Below are 16,701 nucleotides of genomic sequence, written 5' to 3'. Positions count from 1 at the left end.
TTTACATTGAATGTATATTGAATTGTCCAATTCACATGCCTCCTACTTGACCACACATGGGATTGCTGCACACATGAAATCGGACTTGTCTGATAAACTGAAAACTAATATGTTTTTAATAAATGCTGATGAGGCAACAAATGAGTACATGAACAGAATTTTCCATGTTTTTGTTTTTTATTTTGATGATGATATGAGGAAAGTGGCACAACATATGGCTTCAAGGAAAGTCAATATTGCAGATGCCTTACACACTGACCGACATTCTCTGGTTATACAACCTGTTGGCATATTGTTAGACAACTGCAGTGTGATGACAGGGAGATGGTCTGGAGACAATAAAAAGGGAAAACTCGTCTCTCCTAGACATTAGTGGAGACACTATTAATATGGTGTCTAATGCAGCCAAGGCCCTTCTGAGTCCTTGCCAAGGATATGTGGAAGAATTCTGGTCAGATGTCTATTATGACATTGAAAAATTCCCAAAATAGACAGAAGTTTTTGCAGAGCTCTAGGCTTTACTCCATTTAGAGAATAAGAGCCTGATCTGTCCCATCAGCAGCAGATTTCTTCAAATGGTAATGTATGTAGCAGAGTGTGGGAGCTTCTGGAACCACTGTGCACTACTACAGTTTCACAGCAATCAACGCAAATATAAGTAAGATGACATTTATCATTCTCTTCTTCTGACTGAGTATTGTGTGTATGATGTGACAGGGTGGGCTTGCAAGGAGAAATTAAAAACCAAGATCAGGTATAGTTTGTCTCAATGTACACAATATGTACATAAGGAGTGCAACAATTTGTCGATATTGTTGACAAAACTAATTTAATTGTCATTACGTCATATGAGGCTATGTGAAACTCCAGCAGTAACAAACAAGAGCAGCTGACCAACTCACACTGCAGCATTAAACAACAGAATTTTGTTGCGTGAGTAACTCGCGTTCATCGCATTTGGTGGGAGTGTAACTTTAGGATTACAGATCAATGGTGACTCAACCTTTCCATAGTTTTAATGTTGAAAAAATGTCATTGAATCAACATTGTATTATGGTTGATTGAAAAGCTTACATTAAATCAATATTGTCTTACTATGCTGTATGCATTTGCTGCTTCCAATAGAAAGGGTAAGATGAGGATATCTTATTACTTTTATATTACCGCTGTGACAAATAAACTAAGTGTTATGTGCTAATTTTGTTAAGAATGGGAAGACATACATTTCACACTGCAGATTTAAACAGGGTGTCCATATCAAATCTTTGTGGCGTTAGCCAATATTACTAATATATTTACTTTACTTTTTGACATCAGCAGTAACGTTAGCTAATGTTAACCTTGCTGATTTAATGTGAAGGTAAGAAAACATTTGAACATGGTGCCAGATATTTTCCCTAAAAGTGACTTCAGGAAGTTGACAAAACCATGTTGACGATGCTAGGTATGCTAACGTTAAGTATGAGTATATAATCTGTGAATCAGTGGGTTTGGTGGACTGTAACATGGACAAAAGCTTTGTAGAAAATGCCCAGAACTACATAAACTAACTTTATAATGTCTTAACAGTTAAAGCAAGGAGGTCAAAGAAAAGAAAGGTAGAGAGAGAGAAGGCTCTTTTAAATAGAGATACCAGATTACAGCAATAAAGAAGGTTGGTCATTAAGCTGCCTATATTTTTCTTTCACTGAACCAAGCAAAGCTAACATAACTTTAATGCCATCTGCCATCTATGTGTGCTCTCTGTGTCACAGATCTCACGAATATATATTCTCTTCTCAGTCTCTTTTCATTTAGTTGTAGACATGAGCCTCAGCAAATATCTATGTTGCACCAGCATTATCATCATCATTAGAGGCGAAGTCCAAATCTAATTAATTTTTTTCTCCATAATTTCAAGCAACATAATAAAGAGCTTTTCTCATCATGTTTTTTTTTTCATCACTCACACACACACATACACACACACACACACACACACACACACACACACACACACACACACACTCAGGTTGACAAGCTGAAGGGATTGCTTTATTGAAGGACAAAAAGACCTTCAAGGGGGAAGTGTGGGGATAGTCATCTAAGAGAAGGGTAGTAAATGGGTCAGGTGTTATATTTGGCTTGTAAACTCCGTTGAGGAAAGCCCTCATCTCATGACAGGTACTCACTTTTAATATTATTATTTCTCTATGTGGCACATATCTTCTGTTCATCCCCCTTCCTCTATCTATCTCTCTCATTGTTGTTTGCTTTGATGAAAATATATGCAACAAAATGTGGCCAATATTCAGGGCATGAGTGTTATATCCCAACACGACATCACCTATGTATGTGTTTGTACATACTGTGCATCACTGTAATATTTAGATTTGCCCCTAATATAAAGTTTATATCACTTGAATAAATATAATAATAATAATAATAATAATAAATCTAACACGTACCCTTGAAATATAATCTAATATATTTCATCCTCCTGAACATTTCATTGTCTTTGCTAATAAATCAAGTATGTTCAATTGTGTGTATATTCGTCTGTGTGTGTGTGTGTGTGCGTGTGTGTGTGTGCGTGCGTGTGAGAGAGAGTTCTGTGTCGCCATAGTGACGGTCACTAATCTTACCCCTGGCTTCCTGCCCAGCATGCATTACACCCACTCAACCGCCCTCCCTCTGTTTCTCTCCATTCCTCTACTTCTCCAAGTGTCTGTTTATTGTTATTTCTCTCTCTTCTTCTCTTTGTCTCTTTTGATTCTCGTTGCTTTTTCAGTTTTTTAGTTTCAAACATTTTATCAGTTTGAAAGCTGGTATGAGTTGTTGCCAAAGCAGCAGATGCTGGAATATACTGTACTGTAGTTATAACAGATGTTTTTCACTGTAGACCTTTTTACTTGTTATTGCAGAAAAGGCACAGGTGTAACTAATAACATTAATTAACAAGCTCTGTTCAGTTAAGCCAGCAAGCACAATCAGCCATTGTTATTGATTACATCTGAGTCAATTCCCTGAATGAGAAGGGTTAAAGGTTTTTTTTATAATAGTTTAAGGATACTGTAAGACTAGTATTATTCTATTTTATATATTCATTCCTGAAAATGAATATATAAAATAGTGTGTCTCAAATCACATACTTCTGTGTAGTATACTGTGTACACTCTGCACTTACTTGGGTAGAGCACAAATTTCAACAGGTTAGCGGCTGTTGTGCACTTACCGGAAACGACGATTAGCTAGTTAGCAAGACAGCTTTAGCAAACTGGCATTAAGAGGCTAGTGTTAGTAAGCTAGCGTTAATAAGTTAGTGTTAGCAAGCTAGCATTAGCGTTCGCAGTACCAAATCATTATAGACTGCTAAATCAACTTAATAAACCTACTAATGGCTCATATGTGACAGCAGTATACTGGTGCTTAGTGCAAAAAACACATGTATACTAACGCATTTGTATAAAACAGCAATGTTCACTGAAGTTACAATGTCCTCGCTGCCATTTCCTGTTTGAAAAGTGGTCCCTCCCCTTCTGCTACATAGCCAGATGGTGATTTTTGAGGGTGAGAAATGTCCACAGTTACACACTCAAATTTGACTGTTTTGACTGCATATTTCATACTTCTCAGTGTGAACGCACTTATGCACTTAAAATATTAAGTGTAAGTAAAGAAGTATTCGATTTGAGTCACAGCATACGTTTTTGAAACAGATCACTAATATATAGTTTAAAGAATAATTTACTAAACTGTTTTAACAGCTTGGCAATGTAGTTTTTACATTGACATTGTCAATATTTAGATGTGTTGATGAAACATGCTTATGTCTATGTTTTCGTTTGTGATACTCGTTCTCCCACACATTCACATGCTTTTTCCAGAAAAATGGAAGAGACTGATAATCCCTCATTAGCATCAGCTGTGTGCCATCAGGTCTTTCCACAGTCCGTCTTAAACATGTCATTAGCTACTAGCAGGGCTTAATAAAGCTAACTAACCAAGTGATTACTTGACTTTGTGTGGGTGAATGTTCTAGTTTTCTAACCCACTTCCTGACCTTTTCCCCCTTCTGCTTTGGAACAAAAACACTCTCCACCTGCTGGAGTTCACAGACACCCTGCTTCTGTCTCTGTTGATATCTGTTTGTCTACAATAACAGCTTTGCCTCCTCTTCGGCTGACGGCAAGTACATTCTGTTCCCTCCCTGCAGCCAAATACACAGATTATTTATTACAAATAAATGTCTAAACTAGCTCCATCTGCAAGAATATGAATTGGCTTTTCAGCAGTTTGAACTGACTAGAACAAAAATGAGATGTCCATCATGCAGAAAACAGACATCTTCTCTGACAGAAACTGATGGTAACACTACAAGAAAGCTGCATTGGAAAACAAGCAAGTAAAGTTAGGAAGCTGAATTCTTTCTAAAATACATATATACACATTATTGTGGGTGATTTGAGTGAAAACCACTTAGATACAATCTCTTATAAATATAATTTCAACATATGAATTAGTATTGATACCCAAGATGCACTTTACGAGTCAACAGGCTCTGAAATATGATGATGTTGTGTTTTTAATCCCACAAAGTGACTTGACAAAAATTAATATGGCTCAATTCGTTGCCTTGACAGTTAGATATCTAGACTAATGTAAAATTTAAAAACAATGCACAGAAAGTTGCACAAACAAATACCTGATTAGTTGAGATTGTAGCAGCCAGAGGATGGGACAGGAAGAGAAGAACAGATAGGCAGCAGTCTGCAGGAGAGGACAAAGGAGGATAGGAGAAGGAAAGGAAAAGGGAAGGTGAAGAGGAGGAAGAAAGGAGAGGAAAGTAGGGGAGAGGAGAGGTTACCGGTATTCCTGCAGCCATGGCAGACAGCAGTTTTTGTCTCCATCTGTCCTTCCCTGTCACTGTCCCGTCCTCCTGCTTCTCTGGCTGCAAGACAGGCACAGGTTACACACACACACACACACACACACACACACACACACAGCCACATTCATGCATAAACATCCAAAATACTTCTATGTGATCTATTATAAATATAATTGTATTAGTATGCTATTCATAATCATATTACACTGCTTGGTCTACTATTTCCAGCAATCAGCAGCTATAGCACATACTGTATTATCTCATCAGTTATTTTCTAATAATATTAGCATGTTTTTATTCCCTATCACATCTGCTCTCATAATTTATAAACTGATGTATTTATCACAATATTACATCAGCCTAATGTATGCAAACTAATAGAAGAGTCTAAGTTTAAGAAGTTGTATTTCGACTGATCTTTCTGTAGTTCATTTTATGACCAATTTTAATGCTTCTTAGTGTTGCTAAATGTGTGATGTATTATAATTCAAACTGTTTTTAAGTTAAGTTTAATAAACAACAGGTTGTACACTCCATGAATATAATGTATAAGAGAGGCAAAGAATCACATAAAGCCAATAAGAATAGAGAATTGCGAAGTTCATAGTACATAATCAACCTTTTTGATCAAGTCCAAAATATATTGTTAGTGTTTAAGACATTGTTTGTGCTGTCAGAAAGTTAAATCCTTTTTATGACCTGACAAAGCTATGTTTGGTTAGGTTTAAGCACAAAAATCACAGAGAAAGATTAAGGTTTGGGTTTGTATTACTACTTCATTCCATGGTTTTTGAACCCACAGCGTCGTAGTTACAATAACAACCACATGGTTAAAGTCTGGGAACAAATATTGTTTGTGGCTTAAAAAAAACACTGCTGATTGTTGGTAGGAAATTGGAAAAGAACAGAACCCTCAACCAATGTTTTATTGACCCATCCATTCACCCTAACAAATGTAGCTCTATAATTACATCTCTCAACTTCCTTCTTTGCTCCCGATGGACAATATTTGTAAATCCTGCAACCACTAGAGGGCTTTGTCATTTGAACATAATCTCATGGGGATTTCCTAAAAGACTCATAGTGTGGTGGTGATCCTCTATCATCTGGTTTTAGTATGAAGCCGTGGAGGACTCAAGCCTGGATTTAGTGTTATTGACCCAATTTACAGACAATCTAGATCATTCACCATCGCTAGATTATCACACTAATGTGTGACGAATGCGTTAAAAACCAAACAATCAGGATTGTCAAGAACCATCTGATTCCAACTGTGAAGACTGAGCAAGGTAGATGAGCAGCATGAATCCACAGATTGGATATACAGCAAAGTGTAACTGAAACTTTCTATCTGCCCATATTTACTGAAGTCATGTGACAGGATGGGGATGTACAGTGTGGCGATGTTTAAATGACTGCCACCATTTGCTGTACATACTGTATACTACCTTTTCAATATTACTGTTGACAGCCAGGTACCACTGAGAAAGTGTAATTCATATTTGATTTATATGCTATTGTATGGAAGACTTATAATGCCTAAATAAAAATAAATCAAAGTAAGAAATACAATGAACATATAATTATGTATTAACTTTTTATCTATGGCTTTACTGTTTCAATTAAATGAAAAACATGTTAAAAGGAAAATTGTATCTTTTTTTTCTTTAATTTATCAACATTTTTCATTGTGACATGAATTTTCGATGGCAGATTAAAATCAAATCTCAACATAGAAAACAAAGTGAAGAAGTGTGATGTTTTTCAGTATTGGCCAGCAGAGAGCAGCATAGAGTTGCCGACACTAAAAAACAAATCACTGTCATTAGTTTTCCCGGGAATGTGCAAGGGAGCTTTTTATTTTTTTGAGATGGAGAAGCACGTTGATGCCAAAATGAAACCCAATCAACTGTCTAATCTCAGTTTTGGGAACGGAAGCATCAGCTTAGTTTATCAGTGAAGACATCTGCTAATGACATTAAGTTACATTCATTACAGACAATTAACGGGATCATCTCTTCCCTGTTTGCGCCTTAAGCTTTGATTGGACAGTTAATTGTTTTCCTTTTGGCATCGATGATACAACTCTGGCCCAAAATATAAAAAGCTGCACCGCATCTCCTCATGAAAATTAATGACAGTGCATTACAGCCTCTGCTGCTCTCTGCTGGACAACACTGACATGTGAAACACCTCTACAGTTTAATTAATCATCTAAGAATTAATTCAATTATTAGACGGAAAGTGAAATAAATGTTCTTTAAACTGACTTGTCATTAAGTTGTGACAGTAAAAGCATTCATAGAAAATCTTTAATTGATTTGTTTTAATTTAGGCATTTTTCACCTTCCATATGTCACAAACACACACACATGCATCATTTACACTAAAGTCAAGAAAACAGGTTTCACATGGTCTAAGAGCTTAATAGATGGTGGTTTCTTATCTTTCCTACCTCATTCTTTTTCTTTTTTTTCTTATTCTTCTGCTTCCTCTGTCTCTTCTGAAGGAGGATGGTCTCATATTTTGGCCTGGGGTGTTCCTGATGGACAAACAGGAGAAACAGTTGACTTTTTAGCCCAGTGTCTACAGATATTACACTCATATCGGACAATTCTGCAGCAGATGATCAGTTTAATGCCATGTGTGTCTTTTATATGGCAAGGTGAAGCATGTGTGTAGCATGTATGGCTTTCTCTCCAAATCTTGTTACATCTCAGACTAATACATAATGACCTTTTTTAAATAATGACACCAATATCTCCTTTAGCAAATGCATTGTTGTGCTATAGCTGTTATGCAGGGATATTGTAGGAACATATATTTTTTTAACTTTAGCAAAACTTTTTCACTGATATGAATCTGGAGTTTTGCAGTGTCAAGTTCTTGTGATACAGTTGGCATATTTGTACCTGTGTGTTTATACGTATCAACACATTACTATCGTGTATGTGTACATATCTATATGTACCTCATCCTCCTCGATGCCTGTCAAATCCCAACTGAAGCTCAAACTGATCTGACGACGCTTCCAGTGCTCCAGGAACAGCACCGCTACACACACACGACAGCAAATTAAAATAAAATAAAATGTTAATGACAATCTTTAAAATTAGCATCCTCTTTTAAATTTATAGTGTAGATCCTCTTGTGGTGAGGACATGTCACAATATGCTTCCAGAGATGAGAGGGAGAAGAAAAAGTGGGGCAAATGCACCACAGAATAATATATACTTTTTAAACAATAAATAGGTTTGTGCCTTTTTATATTGTTCAGGTTTCAGCTTTTTATTTTTTTCATCTATATTTTGTCAATCATTATTGTGTGTAGTTTTAGCCTGTCATTCCCAGCAGGAGAATCTGTTCTTGAACTGAAGGAGATCATAAGATATTAATAAGCAACTTCAGATTCATCCAGTCTGATCTCTCTCTCTCACACACACATACGCACACACGCACACACACACACGCGCGACATATGCACTCACGCTCACACATAACCTCACCCCACAGGGACATGAAGATGGCGAAGAAGACGGTTGCGGGGTTGTCGAAGAGGTGTGAGGCTCTGGCTGTGCCGCAGGCGGTGCTGAGCTGCCAGAAGTCACAGGCTCCGTCACACAGAGGGCACATGGTGAAGTTGAGACGGTCGTCGCACATCTCCAGACTTAAGGGAGGAGATGATCAAGAGCACTTAGATGTGACAGTACTAATACCGTAGCAATGTAGACTTTAAAGTGATGCAATAAACGTTACCAAAAAAAAAAAAAAAAAAGGTAAAAAAAAGTCTAGCTCCTATTTGCAGATCCTTGTGTCTTACAATCTACTATTAGTCTAACTATTAGAAATGAATGGAACTTTTAACATACAACCACATTACAAGCTTCTCTGCTTTGACCCTATTCATAGTCAGTGTAGGCTGAATTATCAACCTTTTGCTTCATGACACACTCACACACACTCACACACACACACTGCCAGCTGTACCTTCTGTGTTCCTCCCACACAACCCTGACTAAAGCCAGTTTCAGCAGGTATCTGGGCAATCCCTGTCTAGTGTGTGTGTGCGTGTATGGGCCTGTGTGCATACATTTAATATGTTGTAGGCATAGGAGAAATCCTTCTTATCTGCATCTAGTGTTATATATCATGTTGCCTTCAGGGCTTGGCTTCTTTATAGTTAAAATCAGGAGAACTGACACTGATAGAGCAGAAACAGAAAATGCAGCACAAGCATTTGGGCTGCTTTTATAGGTTTTTGTTAGTAGTTTTTTTCCCTTTTTATTTTTATTGAACTAAGTAGTTGTGTTATGGCAATAAAAAGTCATATCTTGAAATGTAGGATTTTACAATATTCTTCCACAAATGAAGTTGCAAAGCATCTGTCACCTCTACTGTGGCTTTCTGGTGTTTGTACATACACACACACACACACACACACACACACACACACACATACACGCATGTATATTACCTGGGTATGTCAGTATTCACAGTCGCCACACCATAGCCAAACACAATGATTCCCACTATGGAGGCTGGTATCAGCAGCTGAGTGTAAACACCGAGCCACGCGAAGTACAGGCCGATCTTCTCCCCAAAGTACTTTCTGTGGGATGAGAGGTCAGGGATTATGTGGTGAAAGTGAGAGTGAACATGGCGGCCATGGTCTTGGCAGAGTAGACTGTAATTCTCTGAGTTGTGTCTCCAGGAAGCATTTTCTTAGAATTGGTTACGACTTAAACCTTCTTTAAGATTGGATTGGTAGACCTCAGTCTTAACAATGGGCTTCAACCTTAACCTTAAGCATCTGTATTCAGTGTTAGTATGAGACTTCAGCAGTCAGAGTTAGTCAAATAAAGTGGATATCTTCCACAGTTACAGCGTTTTAGTAACAGTTGTTTTGCCTCAACAAACAGTGTTTTCCTGTTCACCTGTGGTGGAAGGATCGATTGAATGGATTGGATGGATTGTTGGGCCCTGATAATAGCTTCAGACACATTTAAATATATTTTTGTGCAGAAAGACCACTGTGGATATAATCAGAGATAAAGGAACACTTCATCTCTTAAACCTTTAAACTTTAGGTGTTGTGTTTTGCACTGTAATACACAGATTTGGCCATTTCAGTACAGATTAAATACCATGTGGTTGTTATTGTAACTACGACACTGTGGGTTCAAAAATCATGGAATGAAGTAGTAATTCAAATCCAAACCTTAATCTTTCTCTGTGATTGTTGTGCTTAAACCTAACCAAACATAGCTATGTCAGGTCATAAAAATACATAAGACAAATCTGAGTAAGCTACAATACTCAAATTCATTACAATTACAGTAGTAGCTGGTCAAATCAGGCATTAGAGTCATTTGAGCTGCAAATTAGATAAAACTAAAATGTTCGGCTCTGAAAAAAAACGAGTACCTGGGGTAAATGAGGTGAGTTCTATTTTTTGGTGCTGAGGTCACATTACCTGACAAGATCAATGGGCTGGTACTTGTAGAAGGCTGAGTATCTGGCCCACTCTTCATGCAGAACCTGACAACAGAGACAGGAAACAGAGGGAGAGGGAGAGAGAGAGAGAGAGGGATGGAGTCAGTGTGGGTGTATGTTGTCATGTTTTAGGTTTACCCCTTGTAGCAATCTGAAAATCAACACATTGTCAGAGGCAGGAATAATCTGATTGGTCGAGGTAAACCTCAGTGGACAAAGCCAAAGAACTGCAGTTTAAGTAACATTATCCTCAAGACAAGTGAAAAACATTCAAAAGAAGAGGAGGATTATGAGGACTGGCGCTCTTGATGTTGAGAGAATATAATCTAACCACAATAAATCATCTGTAATCATGATTGAAAAGATAAAGAGGACATTGCTATATATAATTCTCATTGATATTATGACCAGAGTTTGCTTGCTGTTGCTGTTTTGTGATTCTTTTTCAGTTTACCAGTTTTTTTCTTTTTTTTTTTTTTTTTTATCTACCCTTTAAAATTTGAGTCAGTCTGGGATTTTTTATCCTCTTGGAACAGCTCTGCTTCTCAGAAATGTTTATACAACTTAAACTCCAATCTGTGACCGTGTTGGACAGATGGGAAGGAGGAACAGCCAATTTTTTTTTTTTTTAAGAAAAAAAAAGCAGAGAAAAAGAGAGGAGATGAAGATAACACAGATGAGACCATTGTTTAGAAATGCAGAGGTTCCCTGTCTTCCTTCTTTTTTTTGAGTGACAGACATTTCTGACAGCATTAACATGATTAATTTAAAGCTTTGTGTACTTTTTCATCACACAGACAGACAGAGATAAGGAGGAAGACAGGAGACAAACACAGAGAGCAAAGGAGGAAGTCATAGGTGAAGAGAGTGAAGTGAAGGAGTTGTTGTACCTGTCTGTCATTCCTCTCCTCGAGGTGTCCGATCACCTTGTAGTCACCCTGAGGAGTGAAAGGAGAGGGTGAAAAAAACATGAGAGCGCACAAGCAGGCGCACACACAAACACCTAGAATGGACAACACACTGTACTCTTCAGAAAACCTTAAGAATTACACACACTCACACACTTAATCTGCAAATTTACATTCACTAATACACTCCCACACATACATTTTAATACCCAATAGGTGGTTTTGCCTGTTTATGCTTATTTACTCTACTATAAACCATTTTTACATTGTTGGTTTGGTTACAGTTTATTTCAATGAAGAGAGGACATTAATCTTGTTGTCTTATCATAACTTTCTAATGCAGTTAAGAGTAGGGGTTCCTCCATGTTTGTGCTTCCAATGTGCTTTAAGATAGCTTCTACATTAGTCTGTGGCTGAAAATTAGCATGTCGGCTTTTCCTTCACTAAAGATGAGGCTATTCAGAATCTGCTAGCACCTGTATTACTAAAATATATGACTCTAACAAAGATAACATGTAAAACAATGTATGCCCATTATTCAATTAGGGGGAACAAAGTTATGGGTTTACTACCCCATTTTGTCTTTTAAAAAATGAATTTATCAGCATATAATACCTGCAATTAGGTGATTAGATCTTATATCAATAGCAATTTTACTATTTTCAGCAACTGACAAAAACAGATAATTGAATCCTGCATTTTTTAACCTTTGGAACCTTTGAGTTTGTTTAGTCAAATCTATCACTAATACATATGAAATTGGACTGTGTAAGATGAGAAACGCGCCTTTTAGCTTAACTGTGATCACTGACTGAAAAGAAAACACAGGGAAATAGACATATGTTGAATGAACCTGCTTGGCCCAATGACTCCTGCCAAATTTTAAATTAGCTAAAAGAAGGATTGTGCTGTAATCAAAATACCAAACGGATTTGCAAGTCAACGTTAGCTAACTTTGCCAGCCTGCCCACCTAACGTTAGCTTGCTGATCGGACAGGATTCAGCTGTAAAGATGGGATGTTCGCAAAGGAGTCAAATCAGAGTCAGCTCTTTTAAGTGTAATGTCAGGGTTGCTAGCTCTCATGTAACATGCCCATTTTCTCATGCAAAAGAAAAACAACAACTGACAACATTGCGGTGTGAAAAGAGGACAATGGTGGCGCACAGACAGACAAGACAGAGCAGCACAGTGCAACAGCAAGTTATTCACACCATCAGGAGAAAATGTTATATTGTAATTTATTTTGATGGATGCAGCAGCCTTATTTACTGTTCTTAATGCATTCTTGGTTTTCATAGCATTCTCCATTAATCTAGAATAGTGCAAGTGACTTAATCCAAGAGGTAAGGTGGTGTAGAAATGCATGAAATTTGTTTTAAAGTACAATAAAAGTACAATTTTTAAAGGACCCCCAGACCTCCCCTACCAATTATGTATCTTTCCAAGTTTGTTCCCCTATTTTAAAACATAACCAGGCGCCCATGGCAATGGATGACCTATTTCAAGCAAGCCTACATGCTCTGTGAGTTGAATATTGAAGTGAAATGAATAGAAAGCAATGGGAGTCTTGTGGGAATCCCTAACCTCACATACTTACATCATGAATAGGGAAGGCAGCGTCATATACACCTTTTGCTATCATTGTGCTGATTCCTGGAAGAGAGAGAACAGAAACATACTGTATGACAATCCTACCAGGGCTTTTCAACACCATTAAAATCATCACTGACTCTTTTATATAAATCGTGCATCCTCTGGTAGGAAAACACAAAATCTTACCCTTTACTTGACTTGAAACTTGAGTGGGAGGTGAATTCTTTTTACTCTAAAATAGTTTGGACTGAAAAGTGATTTCATGACTAGGAATTCAAACAGCCAGCAAAACAATAGCTGAGTCTCTGGCACCGACAACCAACTGTGTACACATTTACACTTCTACACAATTAATAAGCGAGTTTACACCAAATGGCTCCAACATGCAGAATGAATTAAAGTGTTTGCCATCGTAAAAGATCACCTTCTGTTATTTATCTTTTATCTAGTTATGAAAACTGCTTTGTTTTTCTGAGATTTCAATGATTCCCTAAGATGACATTCATCGTCTCACTCGTTCCGTATTAAAGTTTTGCTCAAAGACTCTTCGGCAGCATGAGATTTACCTTGGATGTCATTAATGGTACATACATTTCCCCACTCATAAATCAATTCCTTATTGTTACTGTCTGAAAAGTGTTGAAAAGTGAGGTTTTTTTTCATTCATTTTGACCATTTGACAAAAATTATGTTGAACTTCACTGTCCATGACCAATCTAGGTATTAAAGTGGCTTTACACTCCAGCTGTATATGCACTCCATTAGGCCGTACCCTGCAGCCTGCACCGTTTTAATTCTGTTTTCAGTGTCAGGTAGACTGGGATTAGGATCAGTGCCGCTTTTAGTCTATGGAAAATGTAATGTGGGATGCAATGGCCTGACCTGTGACTGCAAGGGCGGACACTGACAAATCGGATGACCTGGCACACAAAGCCGACTCTTTCATCAAAGTAATTAATCAATTAATTATCAGTGCCTCAAAGGGGACAGGCAACTATGCAGTGATTAGCCGTGCTATTAATGGACATCACAACCATCACGTACTCACTCACGTACGCACAAATGCATGAAAGCTCAATTCAACCAGCTCGAAACAACCACAACTCCCAGAGGCCCCCGCTTCAATCCCAGCATGACCCAGGAAGTATGACCCACTTGTAGAGGAGATGGAAGAGAGCAGAGGAGACAGAAGGAGCAGAATCTTTATGCATATATTTGTGTGACAAATGTATATGTCAAGAATGAAAGGGAAAGAAAAAAATAGAGGTTAAAAAGATGCAACACTATTCTCTCTCTCTCCCCATCCTTCCCTGCAGCTCCACCAGTCCCCGCTGGCTGAGACCTTCTGCTGTGATGGGCAAGCCAACCAGACATATGGTGGACACTGGAAATGAAAGGGTGTCAGCTGATTTCTATATGGGCTTAATGGTTCTCTTATATGCATAGGCAGCTATTATCAGCATGCCATTAAAATACAGATATATAAAAGCTAAGACCCTAATTAACCTTAAGGTACGAAATGCTGAATGACTTGCAGTTTATCGAGAAAATCGCCATGGAGATTAGGATGTCTATTACAGACAAACAGTGGTGCACTCATCTTTAAAGTTTAAGTATAATAATGTGTTTCTTAGTTATTTTAAGTCTTGACTGATAAGGTTTGTAAAATGTTGCTTAGGAAAGTGATAAAAAAGAGGTAAGCCTGGACCCTTAATTGCTCGTGTCCCAGTGGATGTCTGCGGTTGCAGGAAGTGTTAAGTGTAGCCTCTTTCTAGGAACAGTCAGATGGGAGCAGAGTGTTGCCAGAAAGCAAACAGGCTTTGTCTGCTGTTCCCAAACATTTTGGGGGTTTAAAAAGATGTTCTCATCCAGTTACCCAATTATTGCACTCCTTGTTTGAGTCGCCAACTGCATTCCACTTTACTTCACCTCCCCGCTGGACTCCCACAAAGCGTATCGGTATCACTTCCCAGCTCACCTGTAGTCTACCAGACACAGTCCAGGTGTATTTCAGGGTTTCAGTGCAACCATGAACTGCAACCGATCTCTGACTTCACCCTCAAGTGTCACGGTTAAAGATGTTACACGAGTGTTCCACGAAACCTTTCACTTTTTACTCTTTGAATAATCTTCTTAGCCACTGTTCATACTCATATTCATATAATCTGACCTATTGCAGAGATTTTCTTTTTTCCCACCCTTTATGAGGATTCGAGGCAAAAACTCATAATCCAATCAAGTTTCACTTTTCAATCTGATATCTTGAGCTAATGGTGGACGTCACTGTGAACTATGAGCTAGTGACCATAAAGCCTTTGTTATTAACTCTAAACAAGCAACTGCTACAGCATGTCAGTACACCCGTATTTAACAAACTGATATGACCTTTCTTAAACCTCTGCTTTTTTTAGAAAATTACCCCAATACAAAGGTGGATAAAGTCACAGACTATTTTGTGCACCAGTTTCTCTGATGCTTATACCGCTAGATCCAACTGGTGTCATTCATACACAAACACACACAGTGTTGTCTATACACTATATTGTGTGCTATATTCTCACCTATGGTTTGACAGGTTCGTACACACACCGTCCGTCTCAGGATCTCATATACCTACAAAAAATATGACAATTAGACTATACATATACCGTAGATATGAACTAACCATGGACATAAACACCATTCAAAGGAGAAACAGGTCATATATGAATGAAGACTTACTATTCGGCCTCTTGTGGCATTGTCAAAGAAGGTCTCTTTAGATGTGATATTGTACCTGAGAGAAGAACACTGTGTGAATGCTGAATAATTACAGTGTCTACAAGCAAGTAACAATGTTAAGTAAGGATGCAAGGATGTCAGAAAGAGGAATATTTTGGTTTCAGTCTCACAAGTGAAGCTTGTCCCTAGAGAAGCAGTGTGAAAGAAACTTGGTGCTTCCATGGTCCTGAAGCGATACTTTGGGCTGGAAAGGCTGGTTCAGTTTCCTCCACAGTGTGCTGATACTAGTGCTGAAACCACCTTCCTCTTTAAGTTCGTAACTCTGATGAAACACACAGCACAGGATTATTCAGTTTATTACACTGGTGACTTGCACTTATGTCCATAGTACCTTACTGTGCAGAAAATAAATGAATTTTTTAACACTGAGTGGCCCTGGAGATACTAAACCCTGGTCCCATACTGATAATACTATTAGAATAAGGTTGATAAATTAAGACAGGACATTGGACTTCACCCCAGTAGTCTTTGCTGAATTGCTCTCTTGGCTTTAGTGGCTATATAAATAAGGCTTAATGGAAGACTGACACCAAAACCTGACATTTACCACTATTGTTTTAAATATCTGCATGTGTGCGGTCTGTCTTGGACCACTTATCCATAAAACTAACATGAATATTGCAAGAAACAACTACATTGCTTCAAAAACACAATGTCTAATATAATAAGAACTTGTCCATTGATGCTTTGAGATCTTACCGTCTTAGTGGGCACTTTAATCTTGAGAAACTCAGCCTCTCGACACAGAACTGGCCAGGGAGCATGGAGGCGGGTGAAGCTGGGGCCATGGGTTTTTAACTGAAAAACAAACAAAGCTTAATGTAGACATACAATATAGTCTTTAAGTTGAAAAAATTCAGCATGGACAATGGACAGGAAAAGGCACGTTGAAGGATTGGTTCACTATTTTTCAAGTCTGTCTTAAAACAATATTTAGGTGCCTATATGGACATTGAAGCACATTTTGTGTCGTTAATTGAATAATGTGTGTAATGATGGGGGACAAAATCCACAGTCCTCGCTTTAAGCACAACAGTTTTTAAAAGTTTATATGA

The 16,701-nt window shown here is 37.9% G+C and overlaps 1 protein-coding gene across 1 annotated transcript in view; it reads right to left on the bottom strand.

The window, feature by feature from the left end:
* Positions 1-16,701, bottom strand: part of ano2b (anoctamin 2b) — a 61,873-nt gene that overhangs the window by 32,247 nt on the left and 12,925 nt on the right. The window contains exons 3-14 of the mRNA XM_053343962.1: positions 16,346-16,444; positions 15,757-15,908; positions 15,587-15,641; positions 15,427-15,478; positions 12,870-12,925; positions 11,254-11,301; positions 10,344-10,408; positions 9,345-9,479; positions 8,377-8,537; positions 7,842-7,924; positions 7,326-7,412; positions 4,847-4,930 (exon numbers count right to left, since the gene is read on the bottom strand). Of these exons, the coding sequence (XP_053199937.1) occupies positions 4,847-4,930; positions 7,326-7,412; positions 7,842-7,924; positions 8,377-8,537; positions 9,345-9,479; positions 10,344-10,408; positions 11,254-11,301; positions 12,870-12,925; positions 15,427-15,478; positions 15,587-15,641; positions 15,757-15,908; positions 16,346-16,444 (1,077 nt within the window). The remainder of the gene's footprint in view (positions 1-4,846; positions 4,931-7,325; positions 7,413-7,841; positions 7,925-8,376; positions 8,538-9,344; positions 9,480-10,343; positions 10,409-11,253; positions 11,302-12,869; positions 12,926-15,426; positions 15,479-15,586; positions 15,642-15,756; positions 15,909-16,345; positions 16,445-16,701) is intronic.

The sequence above is a fragment of the Scomber japonicus genome, chromosome 23 (genome assembly GCF_027409825.1).
Source record: "Scomber japonicus isolate fScoJap1 chromosome 23, fScoJap1.pri, whole genome shotgun sequence".
NCBI classification, from domain to species: domain Eukaryota; kingdom Metazoa; phylum Chordata; class Actinopteri; order Scombriformes; family Scombridae; genus Scomber; species Scomber japonicus.
Note: the sequence above shows the minus strand (reverse complement) of the source record. Positions and strands in the feature narration are given on the sequence as shown.